The 19,314-nt window shown below is 40.0% G+C and overlaps 1 protein-coding gene across 1 annotated transcript; it reads right to left on the bottom strand.

Annotated features, from left to right (window-relative positions):
• Nucleotides 1–2,217: 2,217 nt before the first annotated feature.
• On the bottom strand, nt 2,218–5,306 carry MGP (matrix Gla protein; the record flags this gene model as incomplete). Its single annotated transcript, XM_079715435.1, has 4 exons — nt 2,218–2,536; nt 2,948–3,023; nt 3,762–3,794; nt 5,246–5,306. The coding sequence occupies 4 exons, from the start codon at nt 5,304–5,306 to the stop codon at nt 2,395–2,397; spliced, it is 312 nt and encodes a 103-aa protein (XP_079571561.1). The 3' UTR covers nt 2,218–2,394.
• Between the last annotated feature and the right edge of the window lie 14,008 nt (nt 5,307–19,314).

Raw genomic sequence — 19,314 nt, 5'->3', positions numbered from 1 at the left:
ATACAGAGATATAAAGATAGGAATGGCAACAGATTTTATATCAGAAACATTGTAAGCTAGACGACAGTGGAACAATATCTTAAAGGAATTAGAAGAAAAAACTGTCAGCATAGGTTTCAATATACAGTGAAAATATCTTTCAAATATGAAGGCAAATTTTTAAAACTTAAAAAATCCAGCAGACCTGCACTATGAGAAATGTTAAAAGAAGTCCTTCAGACAGGAAGAAAATGACACCAGATGGAAATATGGATGCACAAAAGAATGAGGTCACTGGAAATGGAAATTACATGGGTAAATGTATGAGATATTTTTGTATTATCTAAACCTCTTAGAAAATAATTGACTGTTTAAAAAAAGTTATAAAAAAGTATTGTAGGATCTATAACATAGGTAGAAGTAAAATAATAATCACACTGTTTAGACTCTTTACATATGAGATTATTGAGATAAGTTTATGTCTATCATCTTGCCATTTGTTTTCAATCTGTCCCTTTTGTTGTTTTGCTCTCCTTTTCCTCTATTTTTTTTTCTTCCTTTTGGATTACTTGACCTTGATGCAAAAGAGATGGGAAAAAAATAAGGTAAGCCCTACAATTGTCCCAACTTCTTAGAGAGTTTTCAGGCCATGGGACAGAAAATGAAACCCAGAGAGAATGTTATGGCCTTCCTAACTGCTGCCAGTGTATCTGGTGACCATGTGAATAATGCCTCAGTTTGAGTGGCATGCCACTGCATTTACTACAGTGTCTTCAGAAAGTTACATCTCTGAGTTTCAGTTTACCTTCTAATATGTATTACTCATCTTCTACATTTTTCTAAAATCTAATGAGTTACTGCATGCAATAGAGCTTAGAAAATTGTAGAACACCCATCATTATATTAATACGATGATGGGTTAAATTCTATGACACACGTGATGAATCTAACAGTTTCAGAATTGGCTGATCACTCCCAGGCATGACTAGTCAGTCTGGTTTTTTAGCTTTCATTGAATGCCCTTGGTGAACAGACATAGCAACAAGGTTATAGAGAGAAAAGAAATTGTAGTTACAGTGCCTGCACTCAAAGAACTTACCATAATGTTAGACAAACAAATATACATAAAAAGAAATTTAATCAAAACATGAATTGAATAATATCTTTGTACTTGAATCCTTACATAAATTCTTTTTTTAATTTTTACTTTTGTTGAAGTATAGTTGATTTACAATGTTGTGCCAGTCTCTGCTGTATAGCAAAGTGACTTTAAATACATTCTTGAAGCACTGGATACTGGCTTGAGTAGTGTGATGGGAGCTGGGTGAACTTAACCATCACTGATTTCATAAAGTACTTGAATTTTAAGCTGGGTTTTGAAGGCATAGAAAGATGCTACACTAAAGAGATGAAGGCAGTGGGCCTACCAGAAGGAACAGATGTAGGGGTGGACATGCACCAGTCCTCATGACAGAGGCGAACAAGGTATGAATTGGGATTGAGAAATCCTGGGCTCTGTCCTTAACTACCAAGCAGGAGACTCTGGAGCCTCCTCATTGGCAAACCAGGCTTAAGGGAGCTCTAGAATTTTGTATGGCTCCAAAATTCCATGATCGAATCTTGTAAAAATGTCTGGTCATTTTGAAAGCACACATATTTTCTTGGCTCAAGTAAGAGTCAAGACTGTGGCATCTTAAGCTATGATAACATTCAGGTTAGGGTGATGAGCCAAGGTACAGAGTCTGGAATCCACATGGAAGGAATATAGGAGTCATTTAAAGTTTGGGAGCAGGGGACTTCCCTGGCGGTCCAGTGGTTAAGACTCTGCACTTCCAATGCAAGGGGCACGGGCTCAATCCCTGGTGGAGGAGCTAAGATCCCACATGCTGCACAGTGGCCAAGGAAAAAGTTTGGGAGCAGGAAAATCATATGACTGATCATCTATGATGTTTGAAAATCCTGGAAAACATATAATACGAAGCAGTGATTCACTGATCCCAAGGTAGAGAGAGTCTAGACAAGTTATGGGTGAGTGAGTGTCTTCTAAGATTTGTTCTTCCTATGCACTTATGCTTCTAATCAACATTAGAACACGATTATCAGACTCTACTGTTCTGGGCTAGGTGGGCCTTGATTGAACTATTTCAGCATTTTCCCAGAAGAAATCTGACTCACAAAATGTAAATATCCAACCAGAAGTTTATTATGGAATAATCACACATCTTAACTTCCCTTTGACCTACACTCCACTGCACTTTCATTACTTTTCAACTGGGGGCAGGAAAGAGGAGTGCAGCCAGACAGAACATTTAAGGAACAATTAAGCAATTCGTATGTGTCTATATAGTTCAGTGATGCTACTGCAAGGGAATACAAAACCAGGCACCAGGCTCTGGAAAGAAAATTTTTCCAATCTCATTTGGCCCCTGGGCGCTGCCGGAAATAACGATTGTAGGCGGCATTGTATCCATAAACCATGGCATAGCGTTCACAAAGTTTGAAGTCATCACAAGCTTCCCTGTTGATCTCATATGCAGGTTTGCTGTGTTCTCGGATTCTAGAAAGTGAAAGAAAAGAGGGCCAAATTGAGAGGCATAAAGAAAGTGGAGAAATGAGAAAAAGGAAAAGAAAAAAAAAAAAAAAAAAAGAAAATATCGTAGAGAGATCTCACTCACCCCCCAATATGAAGAGATACTTGTAGAACAGAGAGGAAAGGTGGAAAAGGGATTTTATTTTTTAATGAAAATAGAAATTTTCTTTCTGTCTTCCTTTTCCTCCTCCCTCCCTCTCCTTTCTGGGCCTTTCACAAAATAGTCTTCTAGAAATTCAATTGTTTTCTGTACGTTGTTTTTAAATTCTTTGACTTGGGAATATAATTAGAAATAATATATATGATGGAAAAAAACCCATTTCTCACTCCATTCGGATCTGGGAAAGATGACCTCCCCCATCAAGTTTTGTCACCTACCTCTCTTGGGCTTTCAACCTCCATCTCTGTTGCGGGGATATAAAGATATTAGCATTTCTCCTGTTAATGAAGGGATCTTAAAACAGAAAATAAGTGCAGTTTTAGGGAAACAGTTGTTGAAAATATTTCCATGAATATTCTCTGACAAAAACATATTTGAAAGCTCATTCATTCAAGCATTTCTTGTAACTAGAGGTCTGCGAAAATTAAATGGGTAGATAAAGCAGATTTCATAAACTGCCTGATCCAATACCTGATTTTGGTATTCCTACTCACTGTGTTTTTTATTCCTGTGAGGAGAAATTCTCTCTGTCCTGAGGCCTTGTTAAGCATAATTTTAGGTTTCCAGTAAACGAACAGTTTAAACGTCATAAAAATAATGAACAAGTTAAAGATGAGAGTGATATGCTATTTATTCCTATACTCAGTCTTTTTAAGTTGCTATTTGATAGCATCCAACTGCTGATGCCTGTGGTCTCCCAGCGGACTCGGCCTCCAATTCTGTACTTTGTCATTTGTCATTACTCCTTGTTTTCCATCTGTGTGGTTGATGTGGTATCGACTTAAAATTTCCAAATGATATTTTATGGCTCCTAAGTATGTTGAAAGTATACTTGCCATCTTACACTATTTCCAACTTAAAACATTGCTCATCTGGTGATTTTTATAGTTGAATTTTTAAATTTACTTTAGTTTTCCAAACGAGACCCTCTTTTCCCTCCCTGTTAAATATATTATCTTTTTGTCTATTTAAGAACTGGGATAGATACTTCAATACATGAGATTTCAATAAGGAAGTCAAATATTCACTTACTGATTTCATAGGATTCCATGCTTTCATAAGATTCTGGAATTGAAAAAAAAAGACCCATTTTATTGTTACCTTTCACACACAGCAACAGTCGAAATACAGGGGAGGAAGGGGAGGGAAGAGCCAAAAGGATGGGAGAAATATATTTAGCAACGTGGTTATTACAAATTTCAGGCATTTAGGATTTATGAGTTGTTTCTCTAGCTCTGTCCTTGCTGGGATATCTCTACTCTTTATTTTTTCCAGTGTTGAGGAGCTAGTGCCCGTGGTATTGACTAAAATGTCCCAAGGGCTATGAAGTCTTTAGTCTTGAGAAATAAGACAATTTAAACACTGCACACAAGGCTCCAGAAAGCCTTCCTTGATTAATTTGGGACCTGTCTGAAAGCAGGGCCAAGGAAGGGACAAAGGACCTAGAAAACAGGCAAGTTTCTCCAGGGAGGCTGGGCAGATGGCTCAGCTTGGCTTTCCCAAGACAAGTTTCTAAGAGGTTCTGAAAGCCTCTTAAGAACCTATGTTAAATTGACAGCCACAGAAACCACTGGCTTCAGCTGACATCTCACACTGGGCACAAGGCCAGTTCAGAAAAAGAACTTAGATGATGCCAAAGCAACAGTTTTCTTCTTTCTACCACTCTCCTGGGCACAGCAGGTAAATTTGGTAATAAGAAGCTCATGTTTGTAAGCAAGTGAATATGCTTGAAAAGTTAAAAAGAAGGTGAAGAAACCAAATCTTCTGACACAGAAAACTGGTGAATAATTTCAAGAGTAAGAAGCAAAATACAGATGGTTATTAATATAATTTAGCTCCAGAATACCTGGAATATCCAGATAATTGAAGCATAAGACTGAATGATCTAAAAATAATTTTGCTTCGGACTTCCTTTCATTAGCTTTGAACAGACACAGACATATTTAGCAACACATAGAAACCAAGCAAAATTTGTCTTTTAACAATAGAAACTAAGAAATCGATTTTTCTCTGAGGTTCTTTAAATGTAAAACTTTATTTTAAAATTCATCCACTGAAGAAATATCGGAAGTTCATGAGACTGTCTTGCTCTTAGAGAGAGCTATACATAAAACTTCATGTGAAAACTGAATCTCTTAAAGGTGAGTGATTCATCCAATACCCTTAACCAACTGTTATCAAAGTCTAAACAAACATCCTTAAAAAAATGAGAGCTTAGGGGCTGGGAAGCTGATATCTTCTTTCTGAAACAGCAGAATTTTCAAGCGTAGAGTGACTTACCATAGAAAGAACTTGCCTGCTAAGTTACTTACAATACTCTGGATATTGAGGATATATAAAAGACTTGATGGAACAGATCAGTGTTCAAAGGGCTTGGGAAATGTTCAATTCATAGTCCTCTAAGATTATAATAGAGAAAAGGGGAAGAAGAGGAGGAGGGAGAGGAAAAATCCATGTAAACTGAAGTCAGAGGCAGAAAAGAAAACAACAAAGAAATGGCAGGAGAAAGTTCTCACCATAACACAGAGCTGCAACAGCCAAGGCAGCCAGGATGGAGAGAAGGAGCAGGCTTTTCATGGTGTCTCCCGGTCGCTCTCACTGTCTTGTGCAGCAGCGGTGGAGAGAGAGGCTCCTACAGGGTGCTGGTGAAAGGCTGTGGAGTTTTTATAAGAATCAGAGCAGCTGAAAGGGGAGGAACCAGTGGGACGGGGCCGGAGAAGGTGGGGACTGGTTGGCACTCAACTAGCCCTGGGACTTTTCTCAAATATTCATTCCTTACGGATATTATCTACTCCGGGTGAACAGTTTTCCCTCATTTCAGGACCCGAGTGTGCTACAGCAGCTGCTGCCCTGGTACACAAGTTGTGGCCACCCTATGTCTGGGTCAGAGCTGGCACAGGTCCACGGAGAAGGGAGTTGCCACAAACACATGTTTGCCTTTCTAATTCCTTCTCTGGTCTGCCCTCCTGGCTCTGACTTTGGGTCTTTCAGGTTTGGTCCATAAACAGAGCCATAGTGTTCTGTTTGCTCCACTGATGGATGGATGAGAGGCTCTGGGGAAGAAAGGACTTCACTTTTTATGCTGGCACTAATTTAGAATTATTTTTCCAGTAGGGCTAAACTATTAGTCCTAACCAATTGGGAGTTCCCCTGATGATACAGCCTGATACATTTTTCCAGGTGCTCAGGACAGAGATGGCCAGGGACCCCCTGAGTTCTGTTTCCTCAACTGGCTCTGTAACAACTTGCCCATCCAGTTTTGTGAGTTGAGCTCACACCTGTGCCCTGATGCTCTCTCAGGTTGGATATCACTCATCTAAAGTGCAGCAAGGATATGAGGGTACCCATCTTGCATTTTCTGAAGGCACTGTCTTGATAATGAACTAATTCAATATGCTTTAATGAGTGGCCGATGAGATGCAAGGTACCCTGCTAGGTGATGCGGGTGACCTAGAGACAACCAAGACAGTCCCTAAGGAGGTAAGTAAGAGCTACTTACTATTCGCTTTGCTCTTTAGCTGTCCTGTATCCTCCAACACAGATTTTCACAAACACACACCTCCACTGTACCATCAGAACCAGCGGCACTGTTTCTTTTCTTTTAGGAGGAAGATTGCAATTTGGTGTCTCTGGTTGTCTTGTAGACAGAGGTCTTTTATTTTTTAAGCTCTTGGACAATCAGAAAACATTTTCTATCAGATGTGTCTCTGTTGCCTGGGTACCAAAGAGTCTTCTTGGCAGACAAATAGACTTGCATCACAGAGCAGCAGATTGTAGAAGAGGTAAAGTTGCAGGACCTCTAACTTGGGCTGGATCAGCAAAAGGGCTGGGATGAGGGTGGGTGGGTGTACTTTTCAATAAAAAAATTTATTTCTAAGAGCGGTGATGAACAGCTAGGTGGAACCTCATGCCTCATTCTTTTTGTCTTATTGGGATGGACTTACCCTCCCAAACCCCAACCTGTGAAGAGCTTTTATAAATAATAAAGGATTTCCTGTTAAAGGAAAAACTCAGTTGTAGTCTGAAGGATTACTGAGTTCTAAGGGACCAATAAAATTCAGGTTTTCCTTCCAGACTTTTTCATATTGAGATAAAATCTTAAAAAAAACCTCAGAAAGAAGACAATGTATGATCATCTTTGATAAATTCAACCATCACAATTTATACTCACAAGATTGGGGGTTGTTTTCCTCTTTAAATCACAAATTTGCTCTCAGTGTTGGCTTCTGTGCCCTTTTTCCAAGGTAAATCATTCAGATCATTATATTTGCAAAAGCCAGTTTACTACATGGCATGGTTCATATAGCATTTTATATGTACTCAACTTAATCACTAACCCCCAATCATTATAATTTGAAACAAGTTTAATTCCAATGTTTCACCCTAAAAAGAGTAGGCTACTCACCTCTCACCCCCATCCCATCTCCAGAATTAAAGAGGATTCTCTCTTCTCCGGCTACAAACACGTGCTTCGTAATGTACACTAGCTCTATCTTTCTCCAGTCGGTTCTAGCAGTCCTCTCTACTCCCAAATGCAGATGGCATCTGTGCTCTGTCAGTCTTCTGACCTCACAATTGTTTATTTTTACAATCGCTAAGTCCAAACTTGAAAATCTTACATTTCTCTTTCCAATTTAAGCTTCACCTTTTTCACAAGTTATCTTAAATACTGCTTCCACTGGTTTTCCTAAAGTTTACGCATCTCTCTTTATCATCTTGCTTTTTGTAAGGTTAACACTTTCTCTTGGAAACTATCTCTCATGAGCCTGTTATCTTTCCTTTCCACTGTTTCCATCTATGCCTGGGTTCTCCTATGCTCAATCCCATTTATATATGATTTGTAAAAATGATTAACATGTGTGAGAATTCAGAGCTCTTCCTTTTCTCTCCTCCTGTGTTACTCCGAGTCTCAAAGACAATTTTGTATGTGTCAGCTCCAGCCATGCATTCTTTTTTTTTTTTTTTTTTTTTTTTTTTTTTTTTTGTGGTATGCGGGCCTCTCACTGTTGTGGCCTTTCCCGTTGCGGAGCACAGGCTCCGGACGCGCAGGCTCAGCAGCCATGGCTCACGGGCCCAGCCGCTCCGCGGCATATGGGATCCTCCCAGACCGGGACACGAACCCGTATCCCCTGCATCGGCAGGCGGACTCTCAACCACTGCGCCACCAGGGAGGCCCCATGCATTCTTTTTTTTAAAAACATCTTTATTGGAGTGTAATTGCTTTATAATTGTGCGTTAGTTTCTGCTGTATAACAAAGTGAATCAGCTATACACATACATATATCCCCATATCTCTTCCCTCTTGCATCTCCCTCCCACCCTCCCTATCCCACCTCTCTATTTGGACATAAAGCACCGAGCTGATCTCCCTGCTATGCAGCTGCTTCCCACTAGCTATCTATTTTATATTTGGTAGTGTATATATGTCAATGCCACTCTCTCACTTTGTCCCAGCTTACCTTTCCCCCTCCCCATGTCCTCAAGTCCATTCTCTACATCTGCATCTGTACTCTTGTCCTGCCCCTAGGTTATTCATAACCTTTTTTTTTTTAGATTCCATATATATGTGTTAGCATATGGTATTTGTTTTTCTCTTTCTGACTTACTTCACTCTGTATGACACTCTCTAGGTTGATCCACCTCACTACAAATAACTCAATTTCGGTTCTTCTTATGGCTGAGTAATATTCCACTGTATATATGTGCCACATCTTCTTTATCCATTCATCTGTCAGTGGACACTTAGGTTGCTTCCATGTCCTAGCTATTGTAAATAGAGCTGCAATGAACACTGTGGTAGATGACTCTTTTTGAATTATGATTTTCTCGGGGTATATGCCCAGTAGTGGGATTGCTGGGTTGTATGGCAGTTCTATTTTTAGATATTTAGGATCCTCCATACTGTTCTCCATAGTGACTGTATCAATTTACATTCCCACCAACAAGAGGGTTCCCTTTTCTCCACACCCTCTCCAGCATTTATTGTTTCTAGATTTTTTGATGATGGCCATTCTGACCACTGTGAGGTGATACCTCATTGTAGTTTTGATTTGAATTTCTCTAATGATTAGTGATGTTGAGCATCACTAATCATGTGATGTTGGCAATGTGTTTGTTGGCAATCTGTATATCTTCTTTGGAGAAATGTCTCTTTAGGTTTTCTGCCCATTTTTGGATTGGGTTTTTTGATATTGAGCTGCATGAGCTGCTTGTATATTTTGGAGATTAATCCTCGATCAGTTGCTTCATTTGCAAATATCTTCTCCCATTCTGAGGGCCGTCTTTTCGTCTTGTTTATGGTTTCCTTTGCTGTGCAAAAGCTTTTAAGTTTCATTAGGTCCCATTTGCTTACTTTTCTTTTTATTTCTATTTCTCTAGGAGGTGGGTCAAAAAGGATCTGCTGTGATTTATGTCATAGAGTGTTCTGCCTATGTTTTGCTCAAGTGTCTGGCCTTACATTTAGGTCTTTAATCCATTTTGAGTTTATATTTGTGTACGGTGTTAGGGAGTGTTCTAAATTCATTCTTTTCCATGTAGCTGTCCAGTTTTCCCAGCACCACTTATTAAAGAGGCTGTCTTTTCTCCATTGTATATTCTTGCCTTCTTTATCAAAGATAAGGGGACCATATGTGCATGGGTTTATCTCTGGGCTTTCTATCTTGTTCCATTGATCTATTTTTTCTGATTTTTGTGCCAGTACCATACTGTCTTCATTACTGTAGCTTCATAGTATAGTCTGAAGACAGGGAGCCTGATTCCTCCAGCTCCGTTTTTCGTTCTCAAGATTGCTTTGGCTATTCGGGGTCTTTTGTGTTTTCATACAAGTTGTGAATTTTTTTGTTCTAGTTCTGTGAAAAATGCCATTGGTAATTTGATAGGGATTGCACTGAATCTGTAGATTGCTTTGGGTAGTATAGTCATTTTCACAATGTTGATTCTTACAGTCCAAGAACATGGTATATCTCTCCATCTGTTTGTATCATCTTTAATTTCTTTCATCAGTGTCTTATAGTTTCCTGCATACAGGTCTTTTGTCTCCCTAGGTAGGTTTATTCCTAGGTATTTTATTCTTTTTGTTGCAATGGTAAATGGGAGTGCTCCCTTAATTTCTCTTTCAGATTTTTTCATCATTAGTGTATAGGAATGCCAGAGATTTCTGTGCATTAATTTTGTATCCTGCTAATTTACCAAATTCATTGATTAGCTCCAGTAGTTTTCTGGTAACATCTTTAGGATTCTCTATGTATAGTATCATGTCACCTGCAAACAGTGATAGTTTTACTTGTTTTCTGATTTGGATTCCTTTTATTTCTTTTCCTTCTCTGATTGCTGTGGCTAAAACTTCCAAAACTATGTTGAATAATAGTGGTGAGAGTGGGCAACCTTGTCTTGTTCCTGACCTTAGTGGAAATGGTTTCAGTTTTTCACCATTGAGAATGATGTTGGCTGCAGGTTTGTCATATATGGCCTTTATTATGTTGAGAGATATTCCCTCTATGCCCACTTTCTGGAGGGTTTTTATCATAAATGTGTGTTGAATTTTGTTGAAAGTTTTTCTGCATCTATTGAGATGACCATATGGTTTTTTTTTTATTAGTTTCTGCTTTATAATAAAGTGAATCAGTCATACATATACATCCGTTCCCACATCCCTTCCCTCATGCATCTCCCTCCCTCCCACCCTCCCTATCCCACCCCTCCAGGCGGTCACAAAGCACCGAGCTGATCTCCCCGTGCTCTGCGGCTGCTTCCCACTATCTATCTACCTCACGTTTGGTAGTGTATACATGTCCATGCCTCTCTTTCGCTTTGTCACAGCTTACACTTCCCCCTCCCCATATCCTCAAGTCCATTCTCAAGTAGGTCTGTGTCTTTATTCCCGTTTTACCCCCAGGTTCTTCATGACATTTTTTTTTTAATTCCATATATATGTGTTAGCATACAGTATTTGTCTTTCTCTTTCTGACTTACTTCACTCTGTATGACAGACTCTAGGTCTATCCACCTCATTACAAATAGCTCAGTTTCGTTTCTCTTTATGGCTGAGTAATATTCCATTGTATACATGTGCCACATCTTCTTTATCCATTCATCCGATGATGGACATTTAGGTTGTTACCAGCTCCGGGCTACTGTGAATAGAGCTGCAATGAACATTTTGGTACATGTCTCTTTTTGAATTATGGTTTTCTCAGGGTATATGCCTAGTAGTGGGTTTGCTGGGTCATACGGTAGTTCTATTTTTAGTTTTTTAAGGAACCTCCATACTGTTCGCCATAGTGGCTGTACCAATTCACATTCCCACCAGCAGTGCAAGAGTGTTCCCTTTTCTCCACACCCTCTCCAGCATTTATTGTTTGTAGATTTCTTGATGATGGCCATTCTGACTGGTGTGAGATGATATCTCATTGTAGTTTTGATTTGCATTTCTCTAATGATTAATGATGTTGAACATTCTTTCATGTGTTTGTTGGCAGTCTGTATATCTTCTTTGGAGAAATGCCTATTTAAGTCTTCTGCCCATTTTTGGATTGGGTTGTTTGTTTTTTTGCTATTGAGCTGCATGAGCTGTTTATAAATTTTGGAGATTAATCCTTTGTCAGTTGCTTCATTTGCAAATATTTTCTCCCATTCTGAGGGTTCTCTTTTGGTCTTGTTTATGGTTTCCTTTGCTGTGCAAAAGCTTTGAAGTTTCATTAGGTCCCATTTGTTTATCTTTGTTTTTATTTCCATTTCTCTAGGAGGTGGGTCCAAAAGGATCTTGCTGTGATTTATGTCATAGAGCGTTCTGCCTATGTTTTCCTCTAAGAGTTTGATAGTGTCTGGCCTTACATTTAGGTCTTTAATCCATTTTGAGCTTATTTTTGTGTATGGTGTTAGGGAATGATCTAATCTCATACTTTTACATGTCCCTGTCCAGGTTTCCCAGCACCACTTATTGAAGAGGCTGTCCTTTCTCCACTGTACATTCCTGCCTCCTTTATCAAAGATAAGTTGACCATATGTGCGTGGGTTTATCTCTGGGCTTTCTATCCTGTTCCATTGATCTATCTTTCTGTTTTTATGCCAGTACCACACTGTCTTGATTACTGTAGCTTTGTAGTATAGTCTGAAGTCAGGGAGCCTGATTCCTCCAGATCCGTTTTTCGTTCTCAAGATTGCTTTGGCTATTCGGGGTCTTTTGTTTTTCCAAACAAATTTTGAAATTTTTTGTTCTAGTTCTGTGAGAAATGCCAGTGGTAGTTTGATAGGGATTGCATTGAATCTGTAGATTGCTTTGGGTAGTAGAGTCATTTTCACAATATTGATTCTTCCAATCCAGGAGCATGGTATATCTCTCCATCTATTTGTATCATCTTTAATTTCTTTCATCAGTGTCTTATAATTTTCTGCATACAGGTCTTTTGTCTCCTTAGGTAGGTTTATTCCTAGATATTTTATTCTTTTTGTTGCAATGGTAAATGGGAGTGTTTTCTTGATTTCATTTTCAGATTTTTCATCATTAGTGTACAGGAATGCCAGAGATTTCTGTGCATTAATTTTGTATCCTGCTACTTTACCAAATTCATTGATTAGCTCTAGTAGTTTTCTGGTAGCATCTTTAGGATTCTCTATGTATAGTATCATGTCATCTGAAAACAGTGACAGCTTTACTTCTTCTTTTCCGATTTGGATTCCTTTTATTTCCTTTTCTTCTCTGATTGCTGTGGCTAGAACTTCCAAAACTATGTTGAATAAGAGTGGTGAGAGTGGGCAGCCTTGTCTTGTTCCTGATCTTAGTGGAAATGGTTTCAGTTTTTCACCATTGAGGATGATGTTGGCTGTGGGTTTGTCATATATGGCCTTTATTATGTTGAGGAAAGTTCCCTCTATGCCTACTTTCTGCAGGGTTTTTATCATAAATGGGTGTTGAATTTTGTCGAAAGCTTTCTCTGCATCTATTGAGATGATCATATGGTTTTTCTCCTTCAACTTGTTAATATGGTGTATCACATTGATTGATTTGCATATATTGAAGAATCCTTGCATTCCTGGAATAAACCCCACTTGATCATGGTGTATGATCCTTTTAATGTGCTGTTGGATTCTGTTTGCTAGTATTTTGTTGAGGATTTTTGCATCTATGTTCATCAGTGATATTGGCCTGTCGTTTTCTTTCTTTGTGACATCCTTGCCTGGTTTTGGTATCAAGGTGATGGTGGCCTCGTAGAATGAGTTTGGGAGTGTTCCTTCCTCTGATATTGTTTGGAAGAGTTTGAGAAGGATGGGTGTTAGCTCTTCTCTAAATGTTTGATAGAATTCGCCTGTGAAGCCATCTGGTCCTGGACTTTTGTTTGTTGGAAGATTTTTAATCACAGTTTCAATTTCAGTGCTTGTGATTGGTCTATTCATATTTTCTATTTCTTCCTGATTCAGTCTTGGCAGGTTGTGCATTTCTAAGAATTTGTCCATTTCTTCCAGGTTGTCCATTTTATTGGCATAGAGTTGCTTGTAGTAATCTCTCATGATCTTTTGTATTTCTGCAGTGTCAGTTGTTACTTCTCCTTTTTCATTTCTAATTCTATTGATTTGAGTTTTCTCCCTTCTTTTCTTGATGAGTCTGGCTAATGGTTTGTCAATTTTGTTTATCTTCTCAAAGAACCAGCTTTTAGTTTGGTTGATCTTTGCTATCGTTTCCTTCATTTCTTTTTCATTTATTTCTGATCTGATCTTTTTGATTTCTTTCCTTCTGCTAACTTTGGGGGTTTTTTGTTCTTCTTTCTCTAATCGCTTTAGGTGCAGGGTCAGGTTGTTTACTCGAGATGTTTCCTGTTTCTTAAGGTGGGATTGTATTGCTATAAACTTCCCCCTTAGAACTGCTTTTGCTGCATCCCATAGGTTTTGGGTCGTCGTGTCTCCATTGTCATTTGTTTCTAGGTATTTTTTAATTTCCTCTTTGATTTCTTCAGTGATCACTTCGTTATTGAGTAGTGTATTCTTTAGCCTCCATGTGTTTGTATTTTTTACAGATCTTTTCCTGTAATTGATGTGTAGTCTCATAGCATTGTGGTCGGAAAAGATACTTGATACAATTTCAATTTTCTTAAGTTTACCAAGGCTTGATTTGTGACCCAAGATATGATATATCCTGGAGAATGTTCCATGAGCACTTGAGAAAAATGTGTATTCTGTTGTTTTTGGATGGAATGTCCTATAAATATCAATTAAGTCCATCTTGTTTAATGTATCATTTAAAGCTTGTGTTTCCTTATTTATTTTCATTTTGGATGATCTGTCCATTGGTGAAAGTGGGGTGTTAAAGTCTCCTACTATGATTGTGTTACTGTCGATTTCTCCTTTTATGGCTGTTAGTATTTTGCCTTATGTATTGAAGTGCCTCAATGTTGGGTGCATAAATATTTACAATTGTTATATCTTCTTCTTGGATCGATCCCTTTATCGTTATGTAGTGTCCTTCTTTGTCTCTTCTAATAGTCTTTATTTTAAAGTCTATTTTGTCTGATATGAGAATTGCTACTCCAGCTTTCTTTTGATTTCCATTTGCATGGAATATCTTTTTCCATCCCCTTACTTTCAATCTCTATGTGTCTCTAGGTCTGAAGTGGGTGTCTTGTAGACCGCATATATATGGGTCTTGTTTTTGTATCCATTCAGCCACTCTGTGTCTTTTGGTGGGAGCATTTAGTCCATTTACATTTAAGGTAATTACTGATATGTATGTTCCTATTCCCATTTCCTTAATTGCTTTGGGTTCGTTATTGTAGGTATATTCCTTCTGTTGTGTTTCTTGCCTAGAGAAGTTCCTTTAGCATTTGTTGTAAAGCTGGTTTGGTGGTGCTGAACTCTCTCAGCTTTTGCTTGTCTGTAAAGGTTTTAATTTCTCCATCAAATCTGAATGAGATCCTTGCTGGGTAGAGTAATCTTGGTTGCAGGTTTCTCTCCTTCATCACTTTAATTATGTCCTGCCACTCCCTTCTGGCTTGTAGAGTTTCTGCTGAGAGATCAGCTGTTAACCTGATGGGGATTCCCTTGTGTGTTATTTGTTGTTTTTCCCTTGCTGCTTTTAATATGATTTCTTTGTGTTTAATTTTTGACAGTTTGATTAATATGTGTCTTGGCGTATTTCTCCTTGGATTTATTCTGTATGGGACTCTCTGTGCCTCCTGGACTTGATTAACTATTTCCTTTCCCATATTAGGGAAGTTTTCAACTATAACTATAATCTCTTCAAATATTTTCTCAGTCCCTTTCTTTTTCTCTTCTTCTTCTGGAACCCTTATAATTCGAATGTTGGTGCGTTTACTGTTGTCCCAGAGGTCTCTGAGACTGTCCTCTGTTCTTTTCATTCTTTTTTCTTTATTTTGCTCTGCAGCAGTTATTTCCACTATTTTATCTTCCACCTCACTTATCCGTTCTTCTGCCTCAGTTATTCTGCTATTGATCCCATCTAGAGTATTTTTTATTTCATTTATTGTGTTTTTAATCGATGCTTGATTCATCTTTAGTTCTTCTAGGTCCTTGTTAACTGTTTCTTGCATATTGTGTATTCTATTTCCAAGATTTTGGATCTTGGAAATAGAATCTTGGATCAGCTTTACTATCATTATTCTGAATTCTTTTTCAGGTAGACTGCCTATTACTTCTTCATTTGTTAGGTCTGGTAAGTTTTTATCTTGCTCCTTCACCTGCTGTGTGTTTTTCTGCCTCCTCATTTTGCTTATCTTACTGTGTTTGGGGTCTCCTTTTTGCAGGCTGCAGATTCGTAGTTCCCGTTGTTTTTGGTGTCTGTCCCCCGTGGCTAAGATTGTTTCAGTAGGTTGTGTAGGCTTCCTGGTTGGGGGGACTAATGCCTGTTGTATGGTGGTTAAGGCTCGATCTTGTCTTTCTGGTGGACAGGTCCACGTCTGGTGGTGTGTTTTGGGGTGCCTGTGGCCTTATTATATTTTTAGGTAGCCTCTCTGCTAATGGGTGGGGTTGTGTTCCTGCCTTGCTAGTTGCTTGGCATAGGGTGACCAGCACTGTAGCTTGCTGGTCGTTGAGTGAAGCTGGGTGCTGGTGTTGAGATGGAGATCTCTGGGAGATTTTCGCTGCTTGATATTATGTGGAGCTGGGAGGTCTCTTGTGGACCCGTGTCCTGAAGTTGGCTCTCCCACTTCAGAGGCACAGCACTGACTCCTGGCTGCAGCACCAAGAGCCTTTCATCCACCCGGCTCAGAATAACAGGGGGAAAAAGTAGAAAGAAAGAATTAGTAGAAGAAAGAAAGAGAGAGGGAAAGAAAGGAAGAAGGGAAGAAAGGAAGGAAGGAAGAAAGAAAGAAAGGAGGGAGGGAGGGAGGAAGGATGGATGGAAAGAAAGAAAGAAAGAAAGGAGGGAGGGAGGGAGGAAGGATGGATGGAAAGAAAGGAAGAAAGAAAGGAGGGAGGGAGGGAGGAATGAAAGCAAAAGGAAGAGTGAATGGAAGAAGGGAGGGAGGGAGGAAGGAAGGAAAGAAAGAAAGACAGGAGGGAGGGAGGGAGGAAGGAAAGAAAAAGAAAGTGGAAAGAAGAAGAGAGGGAGGGAGGGAGGAAAGAAAAAGAAAGAAGGAAAGGAGGAGCGGAGAGAGGGAGGGAGGAAGGGAAGTTAGGAAAAAAAGAAAGAGCAGGTAAAGTAAATTAGAATAAAGTATGAAATATAGTAGTGTTATTAAAATTAAAAAGTAATTATTGAAAAAAAAACGGACAGATAGAACCCTGGGACATATGGTGGAAGCAAAGCTATACAGAGAGAATCTTACACAGAAGATTACACATACACATTCACAAAAAGAGAGCAGGGGGAAAAATAAAAAATCTTGCTCTCCAAGTCCACCTCCTCAATTTGGGATAATTCGTTGTAAAAAGAGGAAAAGGGCGAGAAGTCTGAAATCTTGCTCTCTAAGTCCACCTCCTTAATTTGGGATAATTCGTTGTAAAAAGAGGAAAAGGGGGGAGAGTCTTAAATCTTGTCCTCAAAGTCCACTTCCTCAATTTGGGATGACTCGCTGTCCATTTATGCACTCCACAGACGCAGGGCACATCAAATGGGCCGTGGAGCTTTAATCCGCTGCCTCCGAGGCTGCACAGAGAGATTTCCCTGTCTCTGCTCTCACAGCTCCCGGGTCTCAGCCTTGGACCTGGCCCCGCCTCTGCGCGTAGGTCGCCGGAGGGCGTCCGTTCTTCGCTCAGACAGGACGGGTTTAAAGGAGCCGCTGATTCGGGGGCTCTGGCTCACTCAGGCAGAGGGGAGGGAGGGGCGCGCAGTGTGGGGCGGGCCTGCGGCGGCAGAGGCCGGCGTGACGTTGTAGCAGCCCGAGGCGCTCCGTGCGCTGTCCCGGGACCCCGGCAGTGGCGGGGTGCACAGGCCCCCCGGAAGGCGGGGCGGACAATGACCCGCGCTCGCACACAGGCCCCGCGGCGGCGGCGGCAGCAGCAGCCCCAGCGTCCCACACCCGTCTCCGAGGTCCGCGCCTGTCTCCGGCGCTTCCCCAAGCAGCCCTCTTAATGCCCTCTCCTCGCGCACCAGGAAACAAAAGGGAAAAAAGTCTCTTGCCTCTTCGGCAGCTCCAGACCCTTTCCCCGGACTCCCTCCGGGCTAGCTGTGGTGCACTAACCCGTTCAGGCTCTCTTCCTGCCGCCAGCCCCAGTCCTCTCCCTGCGCTCCGACTGAAAGCCGATACCCGAGCCTCAGCTCCCAGCCCCGCCCGCCCCGGTGGCCGAGCAGACAAGCCTCTCGGGCTGGTGTGTGCCTGAGGGCACCGATCCTCTGTGCCAGAATCTCTCCGCTTTGCCCTCCACACCCCTGTTGCTGTGCTCTCCTCCGCTACTCCGAAGCTTTCCCCCTCCGCCACCTGCAGTCTCCGCCCGCGAAGGGGCTCCTAGTGTGTGGAAACCTTTCCTCCTTCATGGCTCCCTCCCACTGGTGCAGGTCCCGTCCCTATCCTATTGTCTCTGTTTATTCTTTTTTTCTTTTGCCCTACCCAGGTATGTGGGGAGTTTCTTGCCTTTTGGGGGGTCTGAGGTCTTCTGTCAGCGTTCAGTAGGTGTTCTGTTGGAGTTGTTCCACGTGTAGATGAATTTCTGATGTATCTGTGGGGAGGAAGGTGATCTCCGCGTCTTACTCTTCTGCCATCTTCCTCCGGGGCCCCGACCATATGGTTTTTATCCTTCAATTTTTTAATGTGGTTTATCACATTGATTGAGTTGTGTATACTGAAGAATCCCTGCATTCCTGAGATAAACTCCACTTGATCATGGTGTATATTCTGTTTAATATGCTGTTGGATTCTGTCTGCTGGCATTTTGTGGAGGATTTTTGCATCTATGTTCATCAGTGATATTGCCCTGTATTTTTCTTTTCTTTGTGACATCTTTGTCTGGTTTTGGTATCAGGGTGATGTGGCCTTGTAGAATGAGTTTGGGACTGTTCCTCCCTCTGCTATATTTTGGAAGAGTTTGAGAAGGATTGTGTTAGCTCTTCTCTAAATGTTTGATAGAATTTGCCTGTGAATCCACCTGGTCCTGGGTTTTTGTTTGTTGAGAGATTTTTAATCACTGTCTCAATTTCAGTGCTTGTGATTGGTCTGTTTATATTTTCTATTTCTTCCTGGTTCAGTCTGGGAAGGTTGTGCTTTTCTAAGAATTTATCCATTTCTTCCATGTTGTCCACTTTATTGGCATATAGTTGCTTGTAGTAATCTCTTATGATCCTTTGTATTTCTGCAGTGTCAGTTGTTACTTTTTCTTTTTCATTTCTAATTCTATTGATTTGAGTCTTCTCCGTTTTTTTCTTGATGAGTCTGGCTAATGGTTTATCAATTTTGTTTATCTTCTCAAAGAAGTAGCTTTTAGTTTTATTGATATTTGCTATCATTTCCTTCATTTCTTTTTCATTTTTTCTGATCTTATCTTTATGATTTCTTTCCTTCTGCTAACTTTGGGGGTTTGTTATTCTTCTTTCTCTAATTGCTTTAGATGTATGGTTAGGTTGTTTATTTGAGATATTTCTTGTTTCTTGAGGTAAGATTGTATTGCTATAAACTTCTCTCTTAGAACTGCTTTTGCTGCATCCCATAGGTTTTGAGTCATTGTGTTTTCATTGTGATTTGTGTCTAGGTATTTTTTGATTTCCTCTTTGATTTCTTCAGTGATCTATTGCTTATTTAGTAGTGTATTGTTTAACCTCCATATGTTTGTATTTTTTACAGATTTTTTCTTGTCATTGATATCTAGTCTCATAGCACTGTGGTCAGAAAAGATACTTGATATGATTTCAATTTTCTTTAATTCACCAAGGCTTGATTTGTGACCCAAGATATGACCTATCCTGGAGAATGTTCCATGAGCACTTGAGAAGAATGTGTATTCTGTTGTTTTTGGATGGAATGTCCTATAAATATCAATTAAGTCCATCTTGTTTAATGTATCATTTAAAGCTTGTGTTTCCTTATTTATTTTCATTTTGGATAATTTGTCCATTGGTGAAAGTGGGGTGTTAAAGTCCCCTACTATATATGTGTTACTGTCGATTTACCCTTTTATGGCTCTTAGCATTTGCCTTATGTACTGG

Source organism: Hyperoodon ampullatus (genome assembly GCF_949752795.1).
Source record: "Hyperoodon ampullatus genome assembly, chromosome: 11".
In the NCBI taxonomy this organism is placed as follows: Eukaryota; Metazoa; Chordata; class Mammalia; order Artiodactyla; family Ziphiidae; genus Hyperoodon; species Hyperoodon ampullatus.
Note: the sequence above shows the minus strand (reverse complement) of the source record. Positions and strands in the feature narration are given on the sequence as shown.